Source organism: Peromyscus californicus, unplaced genomic scaffold (genome assembly GCF_007827085.1).
Source record: "Peromyscus californicus insignis strain IS unplaced genomic scaffold, ASM782708v3 Scaffold_21__1_contigs__length_65335640, whole genome shotgun sequence".
Classification (NCBI taxonomy): domain Eukaryota; kingdom Metazoa; phylum Chordata; class Mammalia; order Rodentia; family Cricetidae; genus Peromyscus; species Peromyscus californicus.
In genome coordinates, this window is record NW_026294514.1 from 21277975 (window position 1) to 21298847 (window position 20873).

General features: G+C 36.2%; 1 protein-coding gene across 4 annotated transcripts in view; it reads right to left on the reverse strand.

Annotated features, from left to right (window-relative positions):
* The window catches only part of Erbb4 (erb-b2 receptor tyrosine kinase 4), a 1089367-nt gene that overhangs the window by 29353 nt on the left and 1039141 nt on the right, over window positions 1-20873 (reverse strand). For all 4 annotated transcript variants that reach the window (XM_052749761.1, XM_052749762.1, XM_052749763.1 and 1 more), the window contains exons 23-25: window positions 19099-19245; window positions 16539-16636; window positions 15003-15173 (exon numbers count right to left, since the gene is read on the reverse strand). In XM_052749761.1, coding sequence (XP_052605721.1) covers window positions 15003-15173; window positions 16539-16636; window positions 19099-19245 — 416 coding nt within the window. The remainder of the gene's footprint in view (window positions 1-15002; window positions 15174-16538; window positions 16637-19098; window positions 19246-20873) is intronic.

A 20873-nucleotide genomic window follows, 5' to 3' on the forward strand; every position in this document is an offset into this window, starting at 1 on the left:
CACTCATAAAATGTTTATCAGCCCACAAATAAAATTTTAAAATGTGCAGGGCCATTCTGTCTCCAGAAGGGAGGAAGGAAATGTTATAAATAAAGGGTTTGTATTATGATATTAAACTTCCAGGGTCCATGCCATTCATCTTGAGCTTCTAAATATCAGAAGTCCCAAAGGAAGCGCTCACTAACATGTGATTTGAAAACAGATGCACATGAATCCTCTCTAGGCCTTTTCTCTTGTTTGTTTTCACATCTTTTTGACCCACAGTGGTTTCCTCTGAAGCAGTGGAACTGAGGCTTTCAGCTCTTCCATGACAGGTTCTTTCCAGGGCTCTGTAGTAACTGTGTCATGGCTTCATATGACTATGATTTCATGCATTTTAGAACAGAAAAAATGTTCATTTTGTATTCTTTTGTTTTTTAAATACATTAATTTTTTGTGTGTATATGTCCATATGTCCTATATTCATATGCCACATGTATGTGGTAGCCTGAGGAAGCCAAAAGAGGATGTCTGATTCCCGAAGAGAGAGTTACTGGATGTTGTGAGCTACTCCATGTGGATGCTGTGAACTAAACTCATGTCCTCTGAAAGACTAGCAAGTATTCTTACCCACTGAGCTATCTCTCCAGTCCCATCTCCTTTTCCTTAGACTCTACTCCAACACACCATAGAATCCATCTTCACAAAACCTAGATTTGTGTCTTCCCTCTTTATGAAAATATTTCCTGCATTGATGCCTTAGCAATCACACAGACCCTGCAGTAGTCCCCTGCACATACAGGGTCTTCCTTAACAGTTCTCTCTAGTGGAACATGCTCACTCCACAATTTGTCTGAGCCAGAATCAATATTCTACAATATTCTGGATCACAGCTTTCCACAATTCAGTCTATTCCTTCCCTTTTTGAGGATGATCTTAATCGCTTCTACCACAGGTCCTTACCCACTTGAGTATTTTCTAGAGTCATTGGAGGCACTGTCCAATACTTAGATTGCTCATGTCTAGTCATGTCACTTGGACTGCACAGTCATTTCTGGATAAGTGCCAGTCAGGACCCAAGCATTATAGTTTCAGAGTGTCCTTCTTGGCTGTGATCTTACCTCAACTGCTCCTTAAGCTTCACATGCTTACACCTGAACACTACAAAAACTGCCATTATAAACTCCAAAAGAATGATTCCTTTCTTTGCCCACAGCCTTTTGTTTCTTCCTGATGCCTCTCTATAAGTCAGCCATTTCTCTTGCCTCCTTTCCATAGATCAATTTCTAGATACTTTCTATTTTTCTAGTATGTACCTTGAAGCAAGCTGAATCTGGATTTCCATCTTGAGTTACTTACTAGGTATTACTAGATACGTCACAAGCTATGCAAAACCTGAATCTTAATTTCAGTCTAATTTCAGTCTAAAATAGGATAAAGATATCTCTTCTTTGTGTTAGCTGTGTAGTTTGTAGAAATGCATATACACAACCTAGCCCAATATTCTGCCCCTAACAGGAACACAGTGCTCATATTTATGTAATTACATATCATAGGTAGTTAGACTAAATGAAAGAACTTAGCTATAAGCCCTAATTAATTACTGCACTGATCCTCCAGGTAGTGTTTACATCCCACTGCTTCTATACTGTTTTTGGAATGCCTCTATATTCTCACCTCTTCCTATCTTTTGTCTCCTCTCCTTTGTTCACAGTTCGCTTGGTGGGGCAGAAGCATCACACATCCAAGTGGATACTTCTAAAAAGCCATATCTTGCATCTTGAGGAGTCCCTAAACTTACTGGATCTTCATTCATCTTTGACTGTCTCAAAACAGCACTCACTGAAACCTTATTCCGTCTTTCTCCTAGTAACACACCTGTGCCCTTTGTTCCTTTCATAGCCTTGCTCTATGCTAAGTGTCTCTAGACTGGCAGTCTCCTAGTGTCTCTCAATTTAATCGGAAAATTATAATAAAACAGAAAACTTGTTATTATCAGTAGAATAAAATCATTCCTGAGAGACAATTAACTTCTTTGTTAAAACATTTTAATCCTAAGTGTTTGACCAGTTAGTGAATAATTTAATATATGGGTGCAAGCCCTCAGATGAGAAGGAAAATTGTAATATAGGAGACAAAGGAAAATTTGAATCTCTAAGGAAATAGAGTTGGCACAGGCAGGCAATGAAGAAAAAGAGTTGAATAGGAGCATGTACTCTCTATAATGTGATCCTTCAACCAAGTCCATCCTTTCTGTTTCCAATCATATCTATCAATTCACAAATTCTTAGTGTGAATTACTTTCGTTATTGGAGAGATGAAAGAGGGATTGTGAGGTAAGTCAAAGAAGAGGTGGGAAAAAATAGAGTGCAGAGGAGCCCCATGTGGGGAAATTGGAGTGTAGGAAGAGAAAGGGCAAACAGTTACTGAGTTGTTAGTTCAAAGTGTTCTGTAAATATGATTGCTCTGAGTCCCCACATATCCCCTGGTACATATGGTCTTATGCACAGTTTGGAGAATAATAAACTGAGGCCAAGCTTATGCAAGCTAGCCAGTACTGGAGCCATGTTTAAATACAGACAGTCAGACATCTTATCCCATTGTGTAGTAAAACAAAGTAAGCCGAAATAAAAACACGTCTATTAAATTGCTTCTATAAACATTTTCTCGCCAGTATACTCTCTATCCTTACGTCCATTTGTATGAGAGAAAATTTCAAAGAGAATTTCACTTCCTGACCTTGTTCATTATTCAGTTTCTCTCCACTAGCACTATGCCATGCTGAAACTACTAAAAAGGACTAGCAATGTAAATGCCATGAAACAATGTAAAAATGACTTCCCAATCATGACAACTTCATTGGCCTTCTAGGCATACATTCTGAAAGTCTAGTGCTGATGTCTACTTAAGTTCCAAAACATCAATTAATTTTCTTATTCTGCTCTTCTTACTTTATACACTAATCCATAAGGCTAACATCTGCTCACTTGCAGTTAGAGAACTTGGCATCTCCTTCTCATTATGTATTATTCAATGGATATCCAGATCCCATTGTTCTATTTCAAAACCATTACCCTTATCAAAGTCCTCATGTTATTCCTCTGATTCCTTCAAACTCTACTTTAGTTAACATATCAAAATGCTGTCAGTTTTTTTTTCAGAAGCCAAAATGATCTTGTTGTGTCCCTTATAATAAAGCTCACCTCACTCAACAGTTCCTTATGTACTCTCCTTGTCCCTATTATAACACTTGCTCATTAAATTTTATTGGCTGCTTTCTTATATGTCAATTGTTTTGAGGGCAAGTTCAGATGCATTTCTAGAAGAACTAGATACACAGCAGATTCCTTAATGATTGTTAGATAAATATATTATCAACAGAAGATGATTTTGTTGTTCTTATTTGCCTGAAATCGTCATAATTTAAGACAGACAAGGGGATGTTTCTTTCTGTATTGATAGATAAACAGCTCTTACTAAGATAGTCCTTTGAAGACCACACCAACATGAGGATCTGGTGATTCAAAGGTTCAAGAAGTACAAAATGTTTTGCTGAAGAGTTGAAGAGATGACTCAGTGCTTACTCTCCCAGGGTACCCATTTATGATTCCCAGCACACACATGATAGCTCATAAACATCTATAACTCTAGACCCAGGGGATCTAATGCACCTTCTGTCCTCCAGGGACCTGCACACATGTGATGGTAAGACATACATGTAGTCAAAACAGTCATACACATAACAATAAACAAATAATCAAACTCTTCATTTATATATTCATCTTTACTATGCCGAGTACTGTCTGTAGAGGTGGCTCAGTGGTAGATGACTCACTTAGAATGTTCAAGGGCCTGGGATTGATCTCCAGCACCCATAAGGAGGACTAAGAATTGACTTTGTAGCAGCAATAAAGTAACAATGGAATCTCAGAGGCAGCACGAGAAGTAATGCACCACTGTGGTGAGTCACAGCCCCCTCTGAGGCAGCTGCTAGGTCCTATCATTTTATAGTTATGCCTCAGTTTGCACACACACAAAATAGATCAGAAAATACAGAATAGTGGATATCTAAGAACAATAAAAATTAGGAAAATGGGAGGGAAAGAAGTGGTAAAAAGATAAAAACTAAGGCAAAGTTTTCGGGAGATTAAATATACTACTAAGTACAAGGCATTTATATAGTACTCGAGACAAGTGAATTATAATCAATCTGTATATGTATTATTATTCACTCTTTGCATAATGTCACACTCTTATAAATCTATGCAATTACTAAGAGTAAAAGAATGAATTAGTCATTTCAACTAGGGAATATCCAATAGCCTATCTCTCTAATACAGAACCACAGCACCTGCCTCCAACTGAAAATAGGCTAGAGCAGGCATGCAGTGAATATGAATTATGTACATCTCAATATTTCAATATGTTGAGAATATTAAGTATTTTTTTTCTTCTAGAGAGAGAAACAATTCAGTATGTTATTAAACAATGGCTATGATTATTTTTGGAAAAAGCAAAACAAATTGGTGGTGGGTTGAACTTCCAATTTCTTCCCCTATGTGATTTTCTGTACTTATTTCACACAATCTAGAATATTTTGAAACAAGAACTATGGTCTTTGTGTTTGGAAATTTTCCCACAGTGGTATAGCGGTCTCTTAATTCAGCTTTTGCTTGAGTATAATGAAAGGCTGGTCCACAGCCATTCAGCTACAGTGAAAGCTACAGAGTAAAATTAGTCCCTCTTTAGAACATTCTGGTATGTCAGAATTTTGAACTGAGAAGGGAACTTTCCATTTACACAGGCAAGTAAGGGAAGAGATGCATGTGATTGGGGGTACGGTCAAGTGCAGAAAGCTCACAAAGGAAGCCTGATGAGCAAGCCCACCCCCTACTACCCACAGCCATCTTCTCTGTTCCATTTCATGGAGTAATCAAAGGATACTCTGAACCTCTCAAAATGCCATCAATACTTATTGAGAACGAAATAGAACAACACTTTCTCAAGCCTTTGCAGAAGCAATCAGCATAGCAGGCTGGCCCAGACAGGGAGCTCTGGCAGAAAAAGATAGATTTGTAAAATAAATAAATAAATAAAAATTAAATAACCTTCCAAAAATCTGAATAAGAAGTTGATGATAATGTCCTGATTCCATTATATAAGAAATGGAGAAATTGATAATGGTGCTCGCTTATGTGCTGTGCCACGAAGAAAAGACTACTTAATGAGATGTGTCCAATAATTTAGAACAGGGCTTTGAATCTGGTGGCAATCACATGAAAACATAGCCATCTAAATGGCTTAGAGGAAACATTCATTAATGTCATCAGTCTACGTAGCATGTCTAGCTGTCTCTCCATTCTCTTTGTTTCCCTTTTGGACTCTGATTTTCTTTAGTCCTATTTAACAATGAAGAGAAGAAATCTTTTTGGTTGTTCATGGACTTTTTGTGCCTGTTAACAGTTGCTAAGTGTAAAACAGCTTCATAAATACCATTGACATGTGCTTTTAAAGCCAGATTCTCACAGAAAACCAGTGTGTCTACTGCATGTGTGGACTCTGTTGTAGGAGTGTTTTTGGTAGTGCCCCCAGTCCCATTCTGAAAGTTGCTGCCAGTGGCTAGTATCAGGTGCTCATGAGGTGAAACTTGCTATCTTATAGGCAGTTCACATGACACATTGGGTGTCATGGGATGTAACAGTGGTTGGGTTTTTGAATAGCTAAACTCTCAACAAAGTTACCAAGTCATCTAGTTGATTAGGAGTTTCAGCTATTGAATGATGAAGGTTCTTTTGAAACAGTAAAATGCCCTGTATGACAACAACCTTTAGAACACTAATCAACCATCACTTACTTGGGCGACTGTGACAAGATGAGCGACTCTATGATTTTATAATTACATTGCCTCTTGCAGTATGGGGAAAAGGAGACAGCATTTTTCAAAATATCACTTTGTAGGCTGTGAAAATGTTTTCATAAAAATTATAACAACTATTTTTAAAAATTGAAGAAACTTATAGTCTGTACTAACTTTCAAATAATTTCATTTGAATAACATTTAGGCTAATACTTATAATTTACTCATTACCTATTGGTGATGATGATTTGACTTTCCTTTTCTTTTACCAATGAAGAATAAGAATTAAAAACATGAACAAATCAGACGGGTTCAAATCTCACTATTTACCATCGCAGTTGGCAGCTTTTCTGTTGTATTTTCTACTTTGGCCAAAAAGGGAACAATATCACTTTCTACTTGTGTTGTGCAGGTAGAGGGTAATCTATGTATATATAGCTTGGAGTAGAATTTCAAATAGAAATAAGCGATCAATAAGTAGTAGCTATATTTAGGTTTGCACTGGTAAATTTCCATACACCTGCTAAACTTGTAAAGATCACTTTGTTGCCGAGGATGTCATTACTGAGTTCAAATGCAGACACCATTGCCCTGCTTTTGTGCTTCGATTTTGGCTCTATCAATTCCATTTGATCTTCCTAAACCATTAACTCTTGATTACAGGGAGTCTCTCAGAAGCATAAACAAAGGAGGCAAGCAGCAGCAGGGGCTCTGGCTTCTCATTGCACTCCCAGCAGGAGCCTTTTAAGCCAGTTGATACTAAATCTCATTAGACTGGAAGTAAAATCAAGACTTCCATGGCTTTCACCAGCAAAAACAAACCAACAGAACCAATGAAAAGAAAGAAGACTAGATTAAGACCCAAGAGATTGGAGCAAGGACTCTGCATCCTTCTCTTAGAAGCAAGGACACTGGGGTGTGAATCTTGGCTCTTCCCAGTATTAGTTTCCACATCCATAAAGATGAGGAAGTCTTTTAGGTCTCTTAGAGATCTGACCATTCATGAACACACAATTGCTGATGCATGTACCTCATAATACGGGGGTATGATACCTGTGCTTAGAGTTCTTTATATCAGCATTAAGGGCTAATAACATTGCTTACATTTCTGTTCAAAGGATTTCTAGGTAAACTAACTTTCTAGAGAAAAACATACACTTGAAGATGAAGAGAGGGTGTGGAAGCAGAAAGCGAGAGGAAAGGAAAGGTTATAGTAAAAGAGCCTGCTGGTGTTATGTAATGAGACTATTGCCATGTAAGTGAGACTAAGGAATTTTATAGGCAAGAACTAATGTATTTTAACTTATTCTAAAAATATTTTTGATATTGACTAGGAATATCTTTCCATCCTCAAGTTTGTGAATGAAATGTCTCAGTTCTAATATATAGTTAAAATAAAATCAGACAAATCAAGAATTCTTAATCTCTCCATAGTTCCCCCAAGTTTGAAAAGAAAATGAATGCAATTTTATATTACATTATTTTCAAAGAGAAAAATCGATCATCTATAGGAGAGATGGCATTTCTAAAGAACAAATCATCCAAACTTCCCAACAGAGACAGAAAAATTCCAACAGATAAATAAATACTTTGAGAGACGTGTTAAAATAATGCTTGCAGTTCGGGGCAGTTTTTTTGCATGTGAGATGTAGAGTGGAGAAAAGTAAATTGCAGTGACCAGTCAACTGGAATGAGGAAGGTACTTCCTAGGACAAATGTTCAATCATTATTAAACTGATAATGACAATAGGATTATATACCATATAGAGATCTAATAAAATACACCATTGAAGTTTTTCCCATTCATGAAAAGAATGCAAAAGTGTACTGTAAACGTGAAAGAGAAGAAAGAGGAGGAGGAAGAAGAGGATGAGAATGAAAAAGAAAGGAATGAAGGAAGGAAAGAAAAGAAGAGGCAGAAATTGGTGTCTCAGATACTGAGACAAATCATTAATACTGTTGGTTTTGCTACAATGCAAAGGACCATATTAAATTTTGTTTGTTTGTTTGTTTTTGTTTTTCGAGACAGGGTTTCTCTCTATAGCTTTGCGCCTTTCCTGGAACTCACTCTGTAGTCCAGGCTGGCCTTGAACTCACAGAGATTCGCCTGCCTCTGCCTCCTGAGTGCTGGGATTAAAGGTGTGCGCCACCACCACCTGGCTCCATATTAAAATTTTTAAGGAAAAAGCTAAGCATAAAAGGATAAGCATAAAAAGCTATCATTGGCTGTGGGTGTAGCTCAGTGGTCAAACTGGTCTAAGATGCATGAGGTCCTGAGTTTGATCCCTAGCACTAGATTGAAGGAAGGAACAAAGGAACGAAGGAACAAAGGGAAGAGAAGAAAGAAAAATTGAGCTCCCTTGAAATAATTAAAAAACAAAAAACAAATACTAGACAGGTGTACTTAGGGAGAGATCGCAATAGGTTCTGTGAAGTGATGACGTAGAGTTGTGCCAAAAGAAAGGAAATCCTAAAGTGCTTTGCAGAGAGGATGAAAAGTTCTTTGCTTGGAATTGGAACATTTAGAGATAGGGAAGGAGCCTTTAAGACCAAGATTTAACATTGGCAAGAAAACAAGAAAAATGGAAGACATTCTATTTCCTCCTCTGGTAATACAGTTCTCGAACTTGCACAATATAAAAATGTTATAAAAACTAAGATGATAAAAATAACTAGTTCGCATATGCCTAATCTGATGTTGGGCTTTGTTTGGTTTGGTTCATTTCCCAACAGACCCTGCTCTGAGCCTGAGTCTCTTTCTTCACAAAGACATGGCTAAAATGCCTTCCTCTAACCTTGTATCTTGATTTGGATTGCCTTTCCTTTTCCCTACAATGCCTGATTTTTCTCTCATAATATAATGTTCTTAACTAGAACGAGACTCTCTGAAGACAGAACATCCTTTCCCAACCCTATTCTCACTGCCCAACATAGTGCCAATCCCATAAGAAATATTCAAATGTATTAATTTATTTATTCTGATTCAAATATATCAGTTTGTTTATTCTATCTATAATATACTGAGCAAGTCAAAAAGATTAGCTGTTGAGTAAAGACTACTTAAGACAAAAAGGTAGCTAGTAATATGAAATTTAATAAAAAAAAAAGAGCTACTACTTCAGGTTTAATAGATTAAAAACAAAAAACCTCAAGCATCTTGTCAAGGTTAAACTGCAGGAAACCTTTATAGATCTAGGACAAAATGTAAAACCAATACCCAGACACTACAATCATTTATCATCAAGAAGTAGCTGTTGTTAGAATTAATATTGATCCTTGGTAAATTGCAACAAGAGTAACCTTGCTATATCATTTAGCACCTTCCTCCTATATTACCTTCAAGATGCTATGAGATGCTTCCTTAACTTTTGTCTTTAGGATCTTCTCTTCTATATCCAGTCACTTAAGGACAATGGTTGTATACTGAGGTAACTCAAAATGCTTTGGGCCATTCTCTATCTAAATATTCCTAAGAATAAAACGCATGAATACTGCTGGGCGGTGGTGACTCACGCCTTTAATCCCAGCACTCAGGAAGCAGAGGTAGGCGGATCTCTGTGAGTTCAAGGCCAGCCTGGTCTCCAAAGTGAGTTCCAGGAAAGGCGCAAAGCTACACAGAGAAACCCTGTCTCGCAAAACCAATATATATATATATATATATATATACATGCATATGTCTGGAATATAATTTCTCAAAATACCAATCTATTATAAAGTAATTTTAATATGAGATGACACATGATCCATCTGAACATCCTTACGACTAAAGAAAATGACATGAGCCTGATTAAATGACATGCCCTGGATTGTTTCTAGAATGTCATGTCCCTGATTTCCAATTTACTTTAATTAATGTATTTGTTTTATTATTTTGAATTATGTAGGGATGCGTGTGTGTGTGTGTGTGTGTGTGTGTGTGTGTGTGTGTGTGTGTGTGCATGCGTGTGTGTTGTGACATGAGTGCAAGTTTCTGAGGAAGCCAGAGGCATCAAATCCTTTGGAACTGCAATTCCAGAAGGTTAAAGGGAGACACCTGTTGTAGATGCCAGAAACTGAACTCAGGTTCTCCAGTAAAGCAGCAAGTGCTCTTAACTACTGAGCCATCCCTCCAGCCCACAGTCTAGTTTCTTTTGATTGTATTTTAGTATATGGTGAGAGAAACAAAATAGAAGCTCAGCCAGTAGTAAGGAGTGAGTAACTCCACCCATAGGTCCCCTGTTTTATGTACATAGAGAACCAAGATTTGTTACTCAGGTTCTCCTGTTTACGTAATGTTAGAGTAGATGCTGTGGCACATTATTTTGATGAAAATATTTAAGACCATTGTACATCTATCGCTAATAATAATAGCATCAGCTATGGGTTAGATGAGAATATTTTAGTGTTTCTAAAATTTATTTCTACCAGCGTTCTGGAAAAACATCAGCATTGTATTGTTAATTTACTCATTGTCTTAAAGTTACAATTTACGAAAATACATATGGAATTAAAAATTCACATTTCGGCCGGGCGGTGGTGGCGCACGCCTTTAATCCCAGCACTCGGGAGGCAGAGCCAGGCGGATCTCTGTGAGTTCGAGGCCAGCCTGGACTACCAAGTGAGTTCCAGGAAAGGCGCAAAGCTACACAGAGAAACCCTGTCTCGAAAAACCAAAAAAAAAAAAAAAAAAAAAAAAAAAAAAAAAAATTCACATTTCATTTATTTACTCATCTTGTCTATGCTTACATGTGTGGGCCAGAGTGTATGTGTGGGGTTAAAGGACAACTTGTGAGAACTGGCTCTCTCTTTCTACCAAGTATGCAAGTTCAGGAATCCGACTCAGGTAATCAGGTCTGATGGCAAGAGCCTTACCCTGCTGCAACATCTTGCTGGCCCACTCATGAAATTTAAAACAATCTGACGTGATACAGAAGAGATTGCTTTGGTATTTTGTTTGATGTTAGGAAACATAGACAGAATCAGAGAGTAAACACATGAACATGCTTGTCATGAGTAGCAAACCTGAGAAGAAAGTACGAGTGTTTATGTTATTGACCAATAAAAAAGTAAAAAATAAAAACTATGTCACTCTAAAAGAGATGTGTCTACTTTCCTGTTACTAGAGAAAATGTAACTCTTAATTGTCTATCACGCATATAGATGGGTAGGGTTGTGTTAATTTAAAAATGAGAAAATAATTCTGTAGAAAGAACCAAAACATTACTGAATTATCTATATAGAAAACTGTATTTTGCATTTAAAAACTGAGTACTTACTTGGTACTAAAGGTTTATTAAATATATTTATAAACATTCCATCCTTATTTGCTTTAACACAGTCCCTTCTTATATAACTTGACCACAGTATCTAAAATTGAAGTAACTATGAAATAAAGTAACAGCATTATAGACAAGGATGGAAATAATATTTATACATGTTAGAAGTTTTAAATAAGAGTTATATAAAGCCAGAGTTTTATAATTATGGCAATATAAACAAGCAAGGTTTTTAATGAACTGGGGAAATTTCTCAGTGGACAAAACACTTACTGTGAAAGCATGGGGGTCTGAGCTGGGTCCCAGAACCAATGTAAAGTCAGATACACTAGCACGTGTTTATAATCCTAGCACTCCTAGAGTGAGATGTGAGCTGGAGACAGGAGAATCACAGCCCCATGAGCTTTGCATACACATTAGTGGACGAAAGAGCCTGTCTGAAATAAGGTGGACTGTGAAGATGTCACCTGAGGGCATTCTTGCACTCCCACAGGTACAACACAGAGCACATGTGCACGCACGCGCACACACCCACACAATTTTTTAAAAAATGTTTTTTTTTTTGAATGCTCCAAGGTAAGTGCCATTAAGCACAATTCCTTTTCCAAACACTGAAAAGGGAAATATGAGTTTGCAGGTAGCAAATTAAAATGCAGAAGAGAAAAAGACTAAAGGTCAAGGATTTCCCCATGTGATTTCTCCTTTGTCTAGTTCTGTTTAGTTAGCTTAAGTTGTCATTAAGAATTCCTTGCATTAAGCGTTATAAATTAAAGTGAACAAAAACTTGGAATTTCAGGATTCTTATAAAAAGAAAAGGAATCAAGTCTTAGTCTTGATATCTTGATAGCATTTCACTTTAAGAAATAAAATTCTTTCCTTGAAAATTGATTATTGAAATGAAAAGTGATGAATCTGTCTTTTAGAACAATAAGTACAATAGTGAAATCTGGTCATTTTTGCTCTATAGGGAGAGCAGGGAAAGTGCCCCCCTCTTTTACCTAAAGACTTCCCTACCTCCCACAAAGACTGAGACTCACACTCTCTATAAGCTAAATTTATATACTTATTTGTTTTTTCAAGACAGGGTTTCTATGTGTAGCCCTGGCTGTCCTGGAATTTGTTCTGTGGACCAGGCTGGCCTGGAACTCAGAACTCCACTTGCCTCTGCCTCCCTAGTGCTAGGATTCTTAGGCATGTGCCACCATGCCTGGCTTATGGACCAAATTTTCAAACTATTAAGTTATCTACTCCTACTGGGACCATGAAAAAATCTTCAGTTTGGGTTGGAATTACATTTTTTTCATAGAAAAGTAAACTAAGGTCTTGACGTTTGCCCCCTCTGTCCATCCCTCCCTCTATCCATCTCTTCCTTCTGCCTCCCTCTCTCTGTCTATCCCTCCCTCTGTCCATCCCTCTCTTCTTTTCTTCTTTCCTATGTGTTTTTCCTTTGCTTACTTTTTAAGAAAAGATCTCACTATTTATCCAGGCAAAGACTGAAATCACTACTAACTTTGATTGGCATTGAATTCACAAAATGCCCCTGCCTCAGCCTCCCCAGTGCTGAGATTACAGGTGTGCTTACAAGCCTCATTTCACTTTGCCTTTGTGCATCAAATCTTTCCAATGGAGGAAGAAGTTTAAAAAATGTAAACCAGATGAGTTGAATTTTATGAGAAAATTACTAGGGATATTTACTGACAAGTCCCAGACACTGAGGTTGATGCCAAGAATAACAAACATATCATGGAAATAAATTTGTATATTTAATGATGAGGCACATTGTTGTAGAGACAAAAGGTCTATTTAAGAACTCTGATCTGCTGGCTAGGTATGCGAATTCATTCTAATCACCTCACTTCTGTGTGACAGATTTCTTTGTAAGACATGGTAATAATATAATAACATCATTGGGTTGTCATAGGGACTAAAAGTTGTTAACATACATGTGTTGAAGAGTAAAATCTAGGTACTATTTCATTATTGCTATCAGTCTGAAATAGTTACTTTCATCTTAGGGAATGACCAGGAATTTGAAATTTCTCTTAAGCTTGTGTCCAAGAGAGCTAGTACACTCTATTCTACTGCAGTGACAATGTTTTGAGATGGAGACACTAAGGGGGAAAGTTGCTTCCCAGAAAACAATCAAGAATCATGTTTATGTCTTGTAAGTGGAAGACACAGTGTCTAGACCTAAACTCATTGTATCTCCACACTCACTAATGGCCAAGAAATAGTTTATTGTAGCACTCGCCAAGCAGCATGCTGATTCTATGGCTCTGTGGCTCTTCTATTAATCCAGACATAATAAAAAATTAATCAAATCATACACTTCTGATTTACTCACAAGCAAAACTACCATACAGCTGTTCTAAGGAACCTCCTCACACCCTAGGCCAGTTCCAGACTTCAGACATCTCCATCAGCTGCTACGTAGTTAGAATGGCCATTCTGAAGCATTACTGCTTCATTTAGGATTTTACACTTTTGTGATCAATTTATTTATTTATTTATCTATCCATTTGTGTATTTATAGTTCTTGTTACTTCAATACCAAGAAAGTTGAATTCACTTATCCACCATAAAAAGAAGAAAACTATGAAGCTAGAAAAAAGAAATAATGTAGCTTGTTAACGGCATATGTCCTTTTACCAATATCCTGTCCTTCCTTGTCACCTAATATTACCCTCTCTTAATTTCTTGTCTAAACTTTATTCTATACTCACACTTATATATTTTTAATTCATGCATGTATGCATTATAGGCTAGGATCCATATGTAAGAGAAAGCATGCAAGTTTTTCTTTATTTTTTCTCTGAATTTGGTTACTTCCTTTAATATTAGAATTTTGAAGTGCATTGTTTTCCTGAAAATTTAGTGATTTTATTTTTCATTATAGCTGGTTACTATTCCATTTTTTATAGGTACCACATTTTCATTATCCATTCATCTGTTGATGGACATTGAGGTTGGTTCATTTCCTTGCTATCAGGGTGCCTGGATATTTTCTGAAATCACAAGTTACACAACAATTTCTTGACTCTCTAGTGTGTGATAACATCTCATTTGCAGAGGCACTCATAAGTTGAGTGATTTTTTTTTAATTTAAATAAGATTTATTTTATTTTAAATGAATGTATTTGTGTGTGTTTGCACATAAGTGCAGCTCCCCACAGAGACCAGAAGAGTGCGCAGGATTCCTGAGAGCTGGACTTTACAACTGCCTGACACAGATTCTGGGATCTGAACTCTTCTGCAAAAGCAGTGCACACTTGTAAGTGCCATTTCTCTAATCCCAACAAGTGAATCTTTAAAAATAAACAGATGGATTGACAGCATTTAGTGAAAAACTGGTATTTGCAGACAGTGGATTTAATATTTGAAATGTAAATTCTTCTCAGAAGCATCTGCTGAAACTTAGGTCTATGTCTTAGTAAAGGTTCACTTGGCTTGTAAATATGATCGATTGTGGTTTAAAAACTCACACACTTTTCAGTGTTTGTATTTCACTTGGCAGAAAAGTGAATGTTTCTTCAATGAGTAAAAGAGTTGTACTTGTATTGATTAATATGGCATGCTATAATATTTTAAACAAAGAACAGTAAAAGACTAATTGGTAAGAATTTTCATTACTGTTTGAAGTTTTATTAGTTTGGTTCTTAGCAATTAAAATTTGTTTAATTTAGATGACTTATTTTGAAATGGTGATATCTCAGAGTACGTATTACATTTTCCATGCATAATTTTCAGTTAACTCTATCTATTTTGAGCTTGGCATATAGTTTGTGGGTACAGTGTACTTTTAATATAGAAATTGCAATAGTTAGATGTATAGTTATTTGGAAATTTTAATGCTTACAATACAAAATTATTTCTCAGAAATAGCATGGTACTTGTGTATAATTACTTCTTACCCTATTAGAGTCAATTCTTGCTCTGGACGTGTAGATTGGAGGAGGGATGTTGAAAGCCTGGGGGACCAAATATTCCTCAGCATCCATCATATCTTCCAAATCCTCTTCATCCAAAAGATTCTGGAAGAATTTGCTGTCATTTGGACTGGGAAGCTTCATACGATCATCACCCTGAAAGATTGCCCATAGATATGCACAGATCATTATTCTTTCCTTCATAACGTGGTTTCGATAGTAAGTTTATATAATAGAAAAAGAAACAGCTAGAGAATCCATGTGCTCATTAAAAAACATCTTTAGCTTAACTACCAGTGAAAAAGAATCCCATACTGTGGTTAGATATTAAAAGGTAAGAATTGGAATACAAGAAGAATGTGATAAATATAACAACTACAATAAAAAGGCATGAGGGCAGGTGATGTGCATGCTTCAAGGGTGGCAAAATCCACTTCAGATCTGAGAATATCAGTTCACTGCTAAGGAGGTGCCTGGTTAAGAATAGACAATAAGAGGCCATTGACATTAGCTTTTTTAATATGGTTGCACTGATGCTACAGAGTCAGGACATAGACACTCATGGTTTGTCTTATAGTATAACGGCAGCCTAGTCAAAGTGATGGCATTCAAAAATTGTACAATGACATGGAGAACATGTGAGTTTGGAAGAGATATGAAACCTCTGCTAAACTCTGTTCAACTTATCATTTCTTAAGTATTTTTTGCTTTTCCAAAAGTTTGTCATATTTGGTAAACAACTTCAGTTAGTGAAAGTTAACTTGTGGGGAAAATGACTGAAAATTACAATCTCCTAAAGTCTGGCTTTTGTCTTCATGTTAGTCTACTTGAAGGTAAAGGTTCCTTTCAGTGAAGGAAGATAATCAAGAATATTCAAGGTATAACTGCATAGGCTTTAGGTGAAAATAACAACAGGGAAATTATTACAATAATTAAATGATCCAATCTATTTGATTCCTAGTGTTGATTGGAAGAATGTTCTTTTGGTCTGTTCTTTCATTTAAATAATCATCAATTCATTTAAATTGAGTTATTGCTTGAATACTATACACTCCCCAATAAAAGAATCCATATATAATTCTAAAATGAGCATACAAATTAATGGACTTGTTATTGCATTTGCATTCATACTTTGCTTTTGTGTATAATCCTCTTCACCCCTCTCACCTGGATGCTCATGCCCTTCCTTTTCCAAGTAGTCTTTCTACTTCTATGTCCATATGTATTCTATTACCTTCCTGTCCCCAATTACGTTTCCCTTAAAACCTTTTTTCCTTTCTCATGGTTCCTTTCTAGTTTTGTGACCTATACCATATATACATATGTTTACATATATATGTATCTACATATATATAAACATATATATGTAGGATATGCATATGAGAGAGAACATGTAGTATTTGCCTCTTCCAGCCTGCTTTGTCTCAGTTAATAGAACCATGTTCAGATCCACTAGTTCCTAAGTTGTTTCACGTGGTCACGTGATGATTGGATGTTTTCAGCAAAGTCAAAACGACTAACCTGAATGACCAGGTATCTTTGAGGGTCTCTAGCCATCCTTGAAAATTCAGCAGCCAGTTCCTTGAATTTAGGCCTGCTGTCAGCATCGATCATCCAACCTGTCAATTAACGCAGAGGAAAATTTTAGTGTACCCACGCTTGGAGAAAGTGACATTGAAATTTTGAAAAAGTACAGGCAAAATGCAAAAGGTATCGTTTTAACAATAACCTGCCAAAAATTCAGTGAAAGAAGCAAGACAATTAGGTAAGGCTCTACCTCAGTAAATTGTCATTCATCACAGAATGCAATATACTATAACAGTAAAGGCAAAATTTTAAAAATTTAGTTTATTTTTAATTATGTGTCTACGTCTAGATATGTGCACATGAGTGCAGGCCTCCATAGAAGCCAGGAAAGGGCATCGGATCAACCTGGAACTAGAGTTACAGGTAGTCATTAGCTGCCCGACTTAGGTGCTGACAGCCCAACTTGAGTCCTGTGCAAGAGCAGCACAAGCTCTTAACTGCTGAGCCTTCTCTATGGGATCCCCAATTTTCATTTTATTGATCCCATTCAAACTTAATTCTTGTCCTTGAAAAATAGATCCCAAGCTAACTATGGGAAATGTTAGACCCTCAGATTCTGTTGTTCTTGTTTTGGAATGGAGAGATAATGTTTTTAATACATTCTTTGATGGTTATAGACAAGGTAATTGAGATAGAATGTGAAGGTTTATGTAGAGAATACTTGGTAGAGGGGCTGGAAGGATAGCTTAGTGGTTAAGAGCACTCATTGATGGCTCTTCCAGAGGACCCAGGTTCAATTCTCAGCAGCCATATGGCAGCTTACAACTGTCTGTAACTCCAAGATCTGACACCCTCACACAGATATACATGTGGGTAAACACCAATGTAAATAAAAATAAATAGACTGAAAAAAAAAGAATACATGGTAGAAAATATTTGGCTGTCCTTACAGTACTGTGGCACAAAAAGTTGATAGGGAAATGGAAAGCAACTGCTTTTTGCCAGTTTGCTCCCGGTTAGAAGGAAAATGCAAAATGATTTGTAATGTGGGTTCAGCAACACCCATTAGCTTATCTTCATATCAGCTTTCCCAGAATAAAAAGACCAGTTTTCCGGTGGGTAGTATTCTTTAGCGGGGAGTTTAGATAAAGCAGATCTTGACTGTCTATCCTCCGTTGAGCTGATGAGATGACTAGAATAGCAACAGCACCAAGCTTTCTCTAATTTCCTTGCCAAATGATCCCTTTTTAAAGCATAAAATCTCCAGGGGAAAGGGTGAAACTCTCAATATGGCTTGCCTAATAAGGCAAAACACTTGCCTGTCTTTCCGTCATCACATTGTGGAACTCAAATCACATCTGATGCTGGTTATGGTATCAAATTATCATACAAGCCATGAATGTTTTTAAGCTCTCTTCAGGACATTGAGTAAACAAGGCCCGATCAAGTATAGCTAGGGCTCTTTTTTTATTTTGATTTTTGGCTATTTCTAAAGAGTTAATTCTTGTTCCTGTTCTGGAGATCCTTTGGGTATCATCTTATGCATCTTTTGTGTCACCTCTCCTAAGCTCAGGCACTCCGCATCTTATGGGTATTCATAGCCAAAAACGCTTGTTAATGCCAAGATGCTAATGACGAAGCTGCTGGAGCCAAAAAAGGTTAACTTCACAGTGAGATATTTGTTTCTCTCTAACTAAATATTGAGTAAATAGGACTGTGCTTAGAGAAAAGGGCATGCTGACCCGCACTGCAAGGAACATTTTTTATTTCTTCCCTTCCTGTCAGAATGGATCACACATGTCATGAATATAAATATGAAAAGACCTGGGCCCAGAGTCTCCGAGTCTCTTATTAATAAAATGCTTATTCACCTTCACCACATTGCGTCTTGCTTTAACTCTGTGTAAATCAAAACTGGAAAAACCTAAGATTATACAAGAGAGATGGCTGCCTGTTAATCTCACTTAAATTAAGTCAGGAACCCCAGGGACTTATTTAATTCTATTAAAATTAAGGGTCTAGGCTTCCAAAACACATTTATAATACATATGTGTCTGGGGTATAGGAGTGGAAAGAAAAGTAAGAACATTTGATGTAAACAAATGATCAAATTGAAAAAGGTAAACACTATAATCTTTACTCCAATGCAGATTTGTCTCTTCTGATTCCCAACCTGCTCTGCTAATTTATTTTTGATTAAACCTATATCCAATTAATTCAGTTTTAGACTATCAGTGATGTTGAGCTATTTTCCCATAAAGATTAACATTAGTATTATTACTAACATTCTTATGAATTATTATCTCTCTTTATGACAAACTTTGATGGGCATGGAAATTATAAAAATTAGATAATAATTTTTACTTTGTAGCTTGGAAGCATGCTATCATTTCATAATAATAATCACAACAAACAGGTACTTATATTCTGCATTCATAAGTATTCTCGCTGCTGTGTTTTTCAATGTAGAGAAACATTTTGCACCTAAAACAATCTAAAGTGTTATTGTATTAAGAATGATGATGCAGGTGGTAAAATTATTTTCCAGCCTTACATTTGACCATGACCATGTAAACGTCAATAGTACAGATGGGAGGTTGAGGCAAACGCTCTCCTTTCTCTAATAAATCCGGGATTTCTCGGGTTGGAATTCCATCGTAGGGTTTTCCTCCAAAGGTCATCAGTTCCCATATTGTGACACCTAATTGTAAATAAAATTCATATATAAGCAAATCACCATTACAATTTTGAATGAGCACATATAAAACTGCTCTTTAAAAAGCAAATAATAGAAACTTAAAGGAAACTCCTTCACAATCTTTCACTCACTTCAACAATTCCAATGCTAAACCCTCCTGGGGCAATTCACAGTAAGAATTCTCTTATGATTGTCTTGAAGTTTTTAATCCATCACAGGAAAATTTTAGAGCAGATACCAGAAATTAAAATAAGCTCCTCCTTTGTACCTACAGGTAATGCTAAATGCTTACTGATGAAAATTGCTTCACATACATTAAAACCCAAAATACAATTCCTTTATTGTATACATGTATTCAATATAAAATAAATATGATCTCAGGAAAAGTCAGACATGGATAAATTTTTAAATTAGCCTTTTGGTGGGAAAAGCCATCAAAGGCTGAGCTGGTAGCTGCAGAATGTTACAAGTGTATGTTGTTACTGCCAAGTCTGTGGCTCACTGTTCAGCTAACACAAAGAAAACAAGGGGAATAAAAATTTACTTAGCACATACAAGAGTCTGCATGAGGATCAATCCATATGGAAGACAGAATAACATAGGAATGGGTATCCATAGAAATGAGAAATGAAGAAAAAATGAACAGCTTATTTCTAAGCTAATGATATATCATTTTGAACCACTAGAGCACTGACAGAGATAATAAAATCAGAGGCAAAACCAAGAAAAAAAAGCAGCCGTATACTAAAGATTACTTCTTTACTATACTAGGTAAATTCTCTATCATTGAGCCTTATCCTTAGGGCAGAACACTTTTAGAATAGAAATAGCTATGTAAGCATGATAGTATTACAATATGAGTCCTGATTGATGCATATATAGATTTATTTTAGTATAAGATCCATTAATTGGGGCTATGTTTTCTGAATATCTCTGTAATGCTCATTTTTTTAAATCCGTTGTATGTCAGTCATCACTGCCTGAAAAAAAATACATATATATGTAAACTTCAAACTGCCCTTCAAAATAGAATCACTAACACTTATTGGAATATTTTAATATTTGCATTCTATAATTTTTATTGTCACATGCATGTCCAACTAGTGACATATTTCAGCAGTTTGACATTTCCTAAATCCTTATTTTTTTTTATATCAAGAGCTGGTTGCTCAAGAGAGTCATTGTTTACACTTCAATGGAAGGCTAGCAAAAATGGTGATCACTTTTTTTAAGCAAGTCAACCACAGTATTATATACATACATACATTTATATACATACATACATACATACATACATACATACATACATACATTCATACACACACAGGACATTCACACAAAGGAAACATTTTATTGTACCCATGTTTGTTGTTGCTAAAGACAACATAGGTATTTTTAAATTTGTATCAAAGCTTCCAAAATAAGCAAATCTAAAAACCATTATATATTAAAACAATAAAATATTATGAAATGCAATGTTGATAAATACAAAACCAAAGGGTAAAATGCCCAAATTCCTGCTTCTAATAATGTAGTTACTCTTTCTGGAGTGGTGGCACAGGATAGCTTTAGGTATAAAGAGCAATCTCAGACAGACTATATGAGAAACATAAGAAAACTTACATTACAAT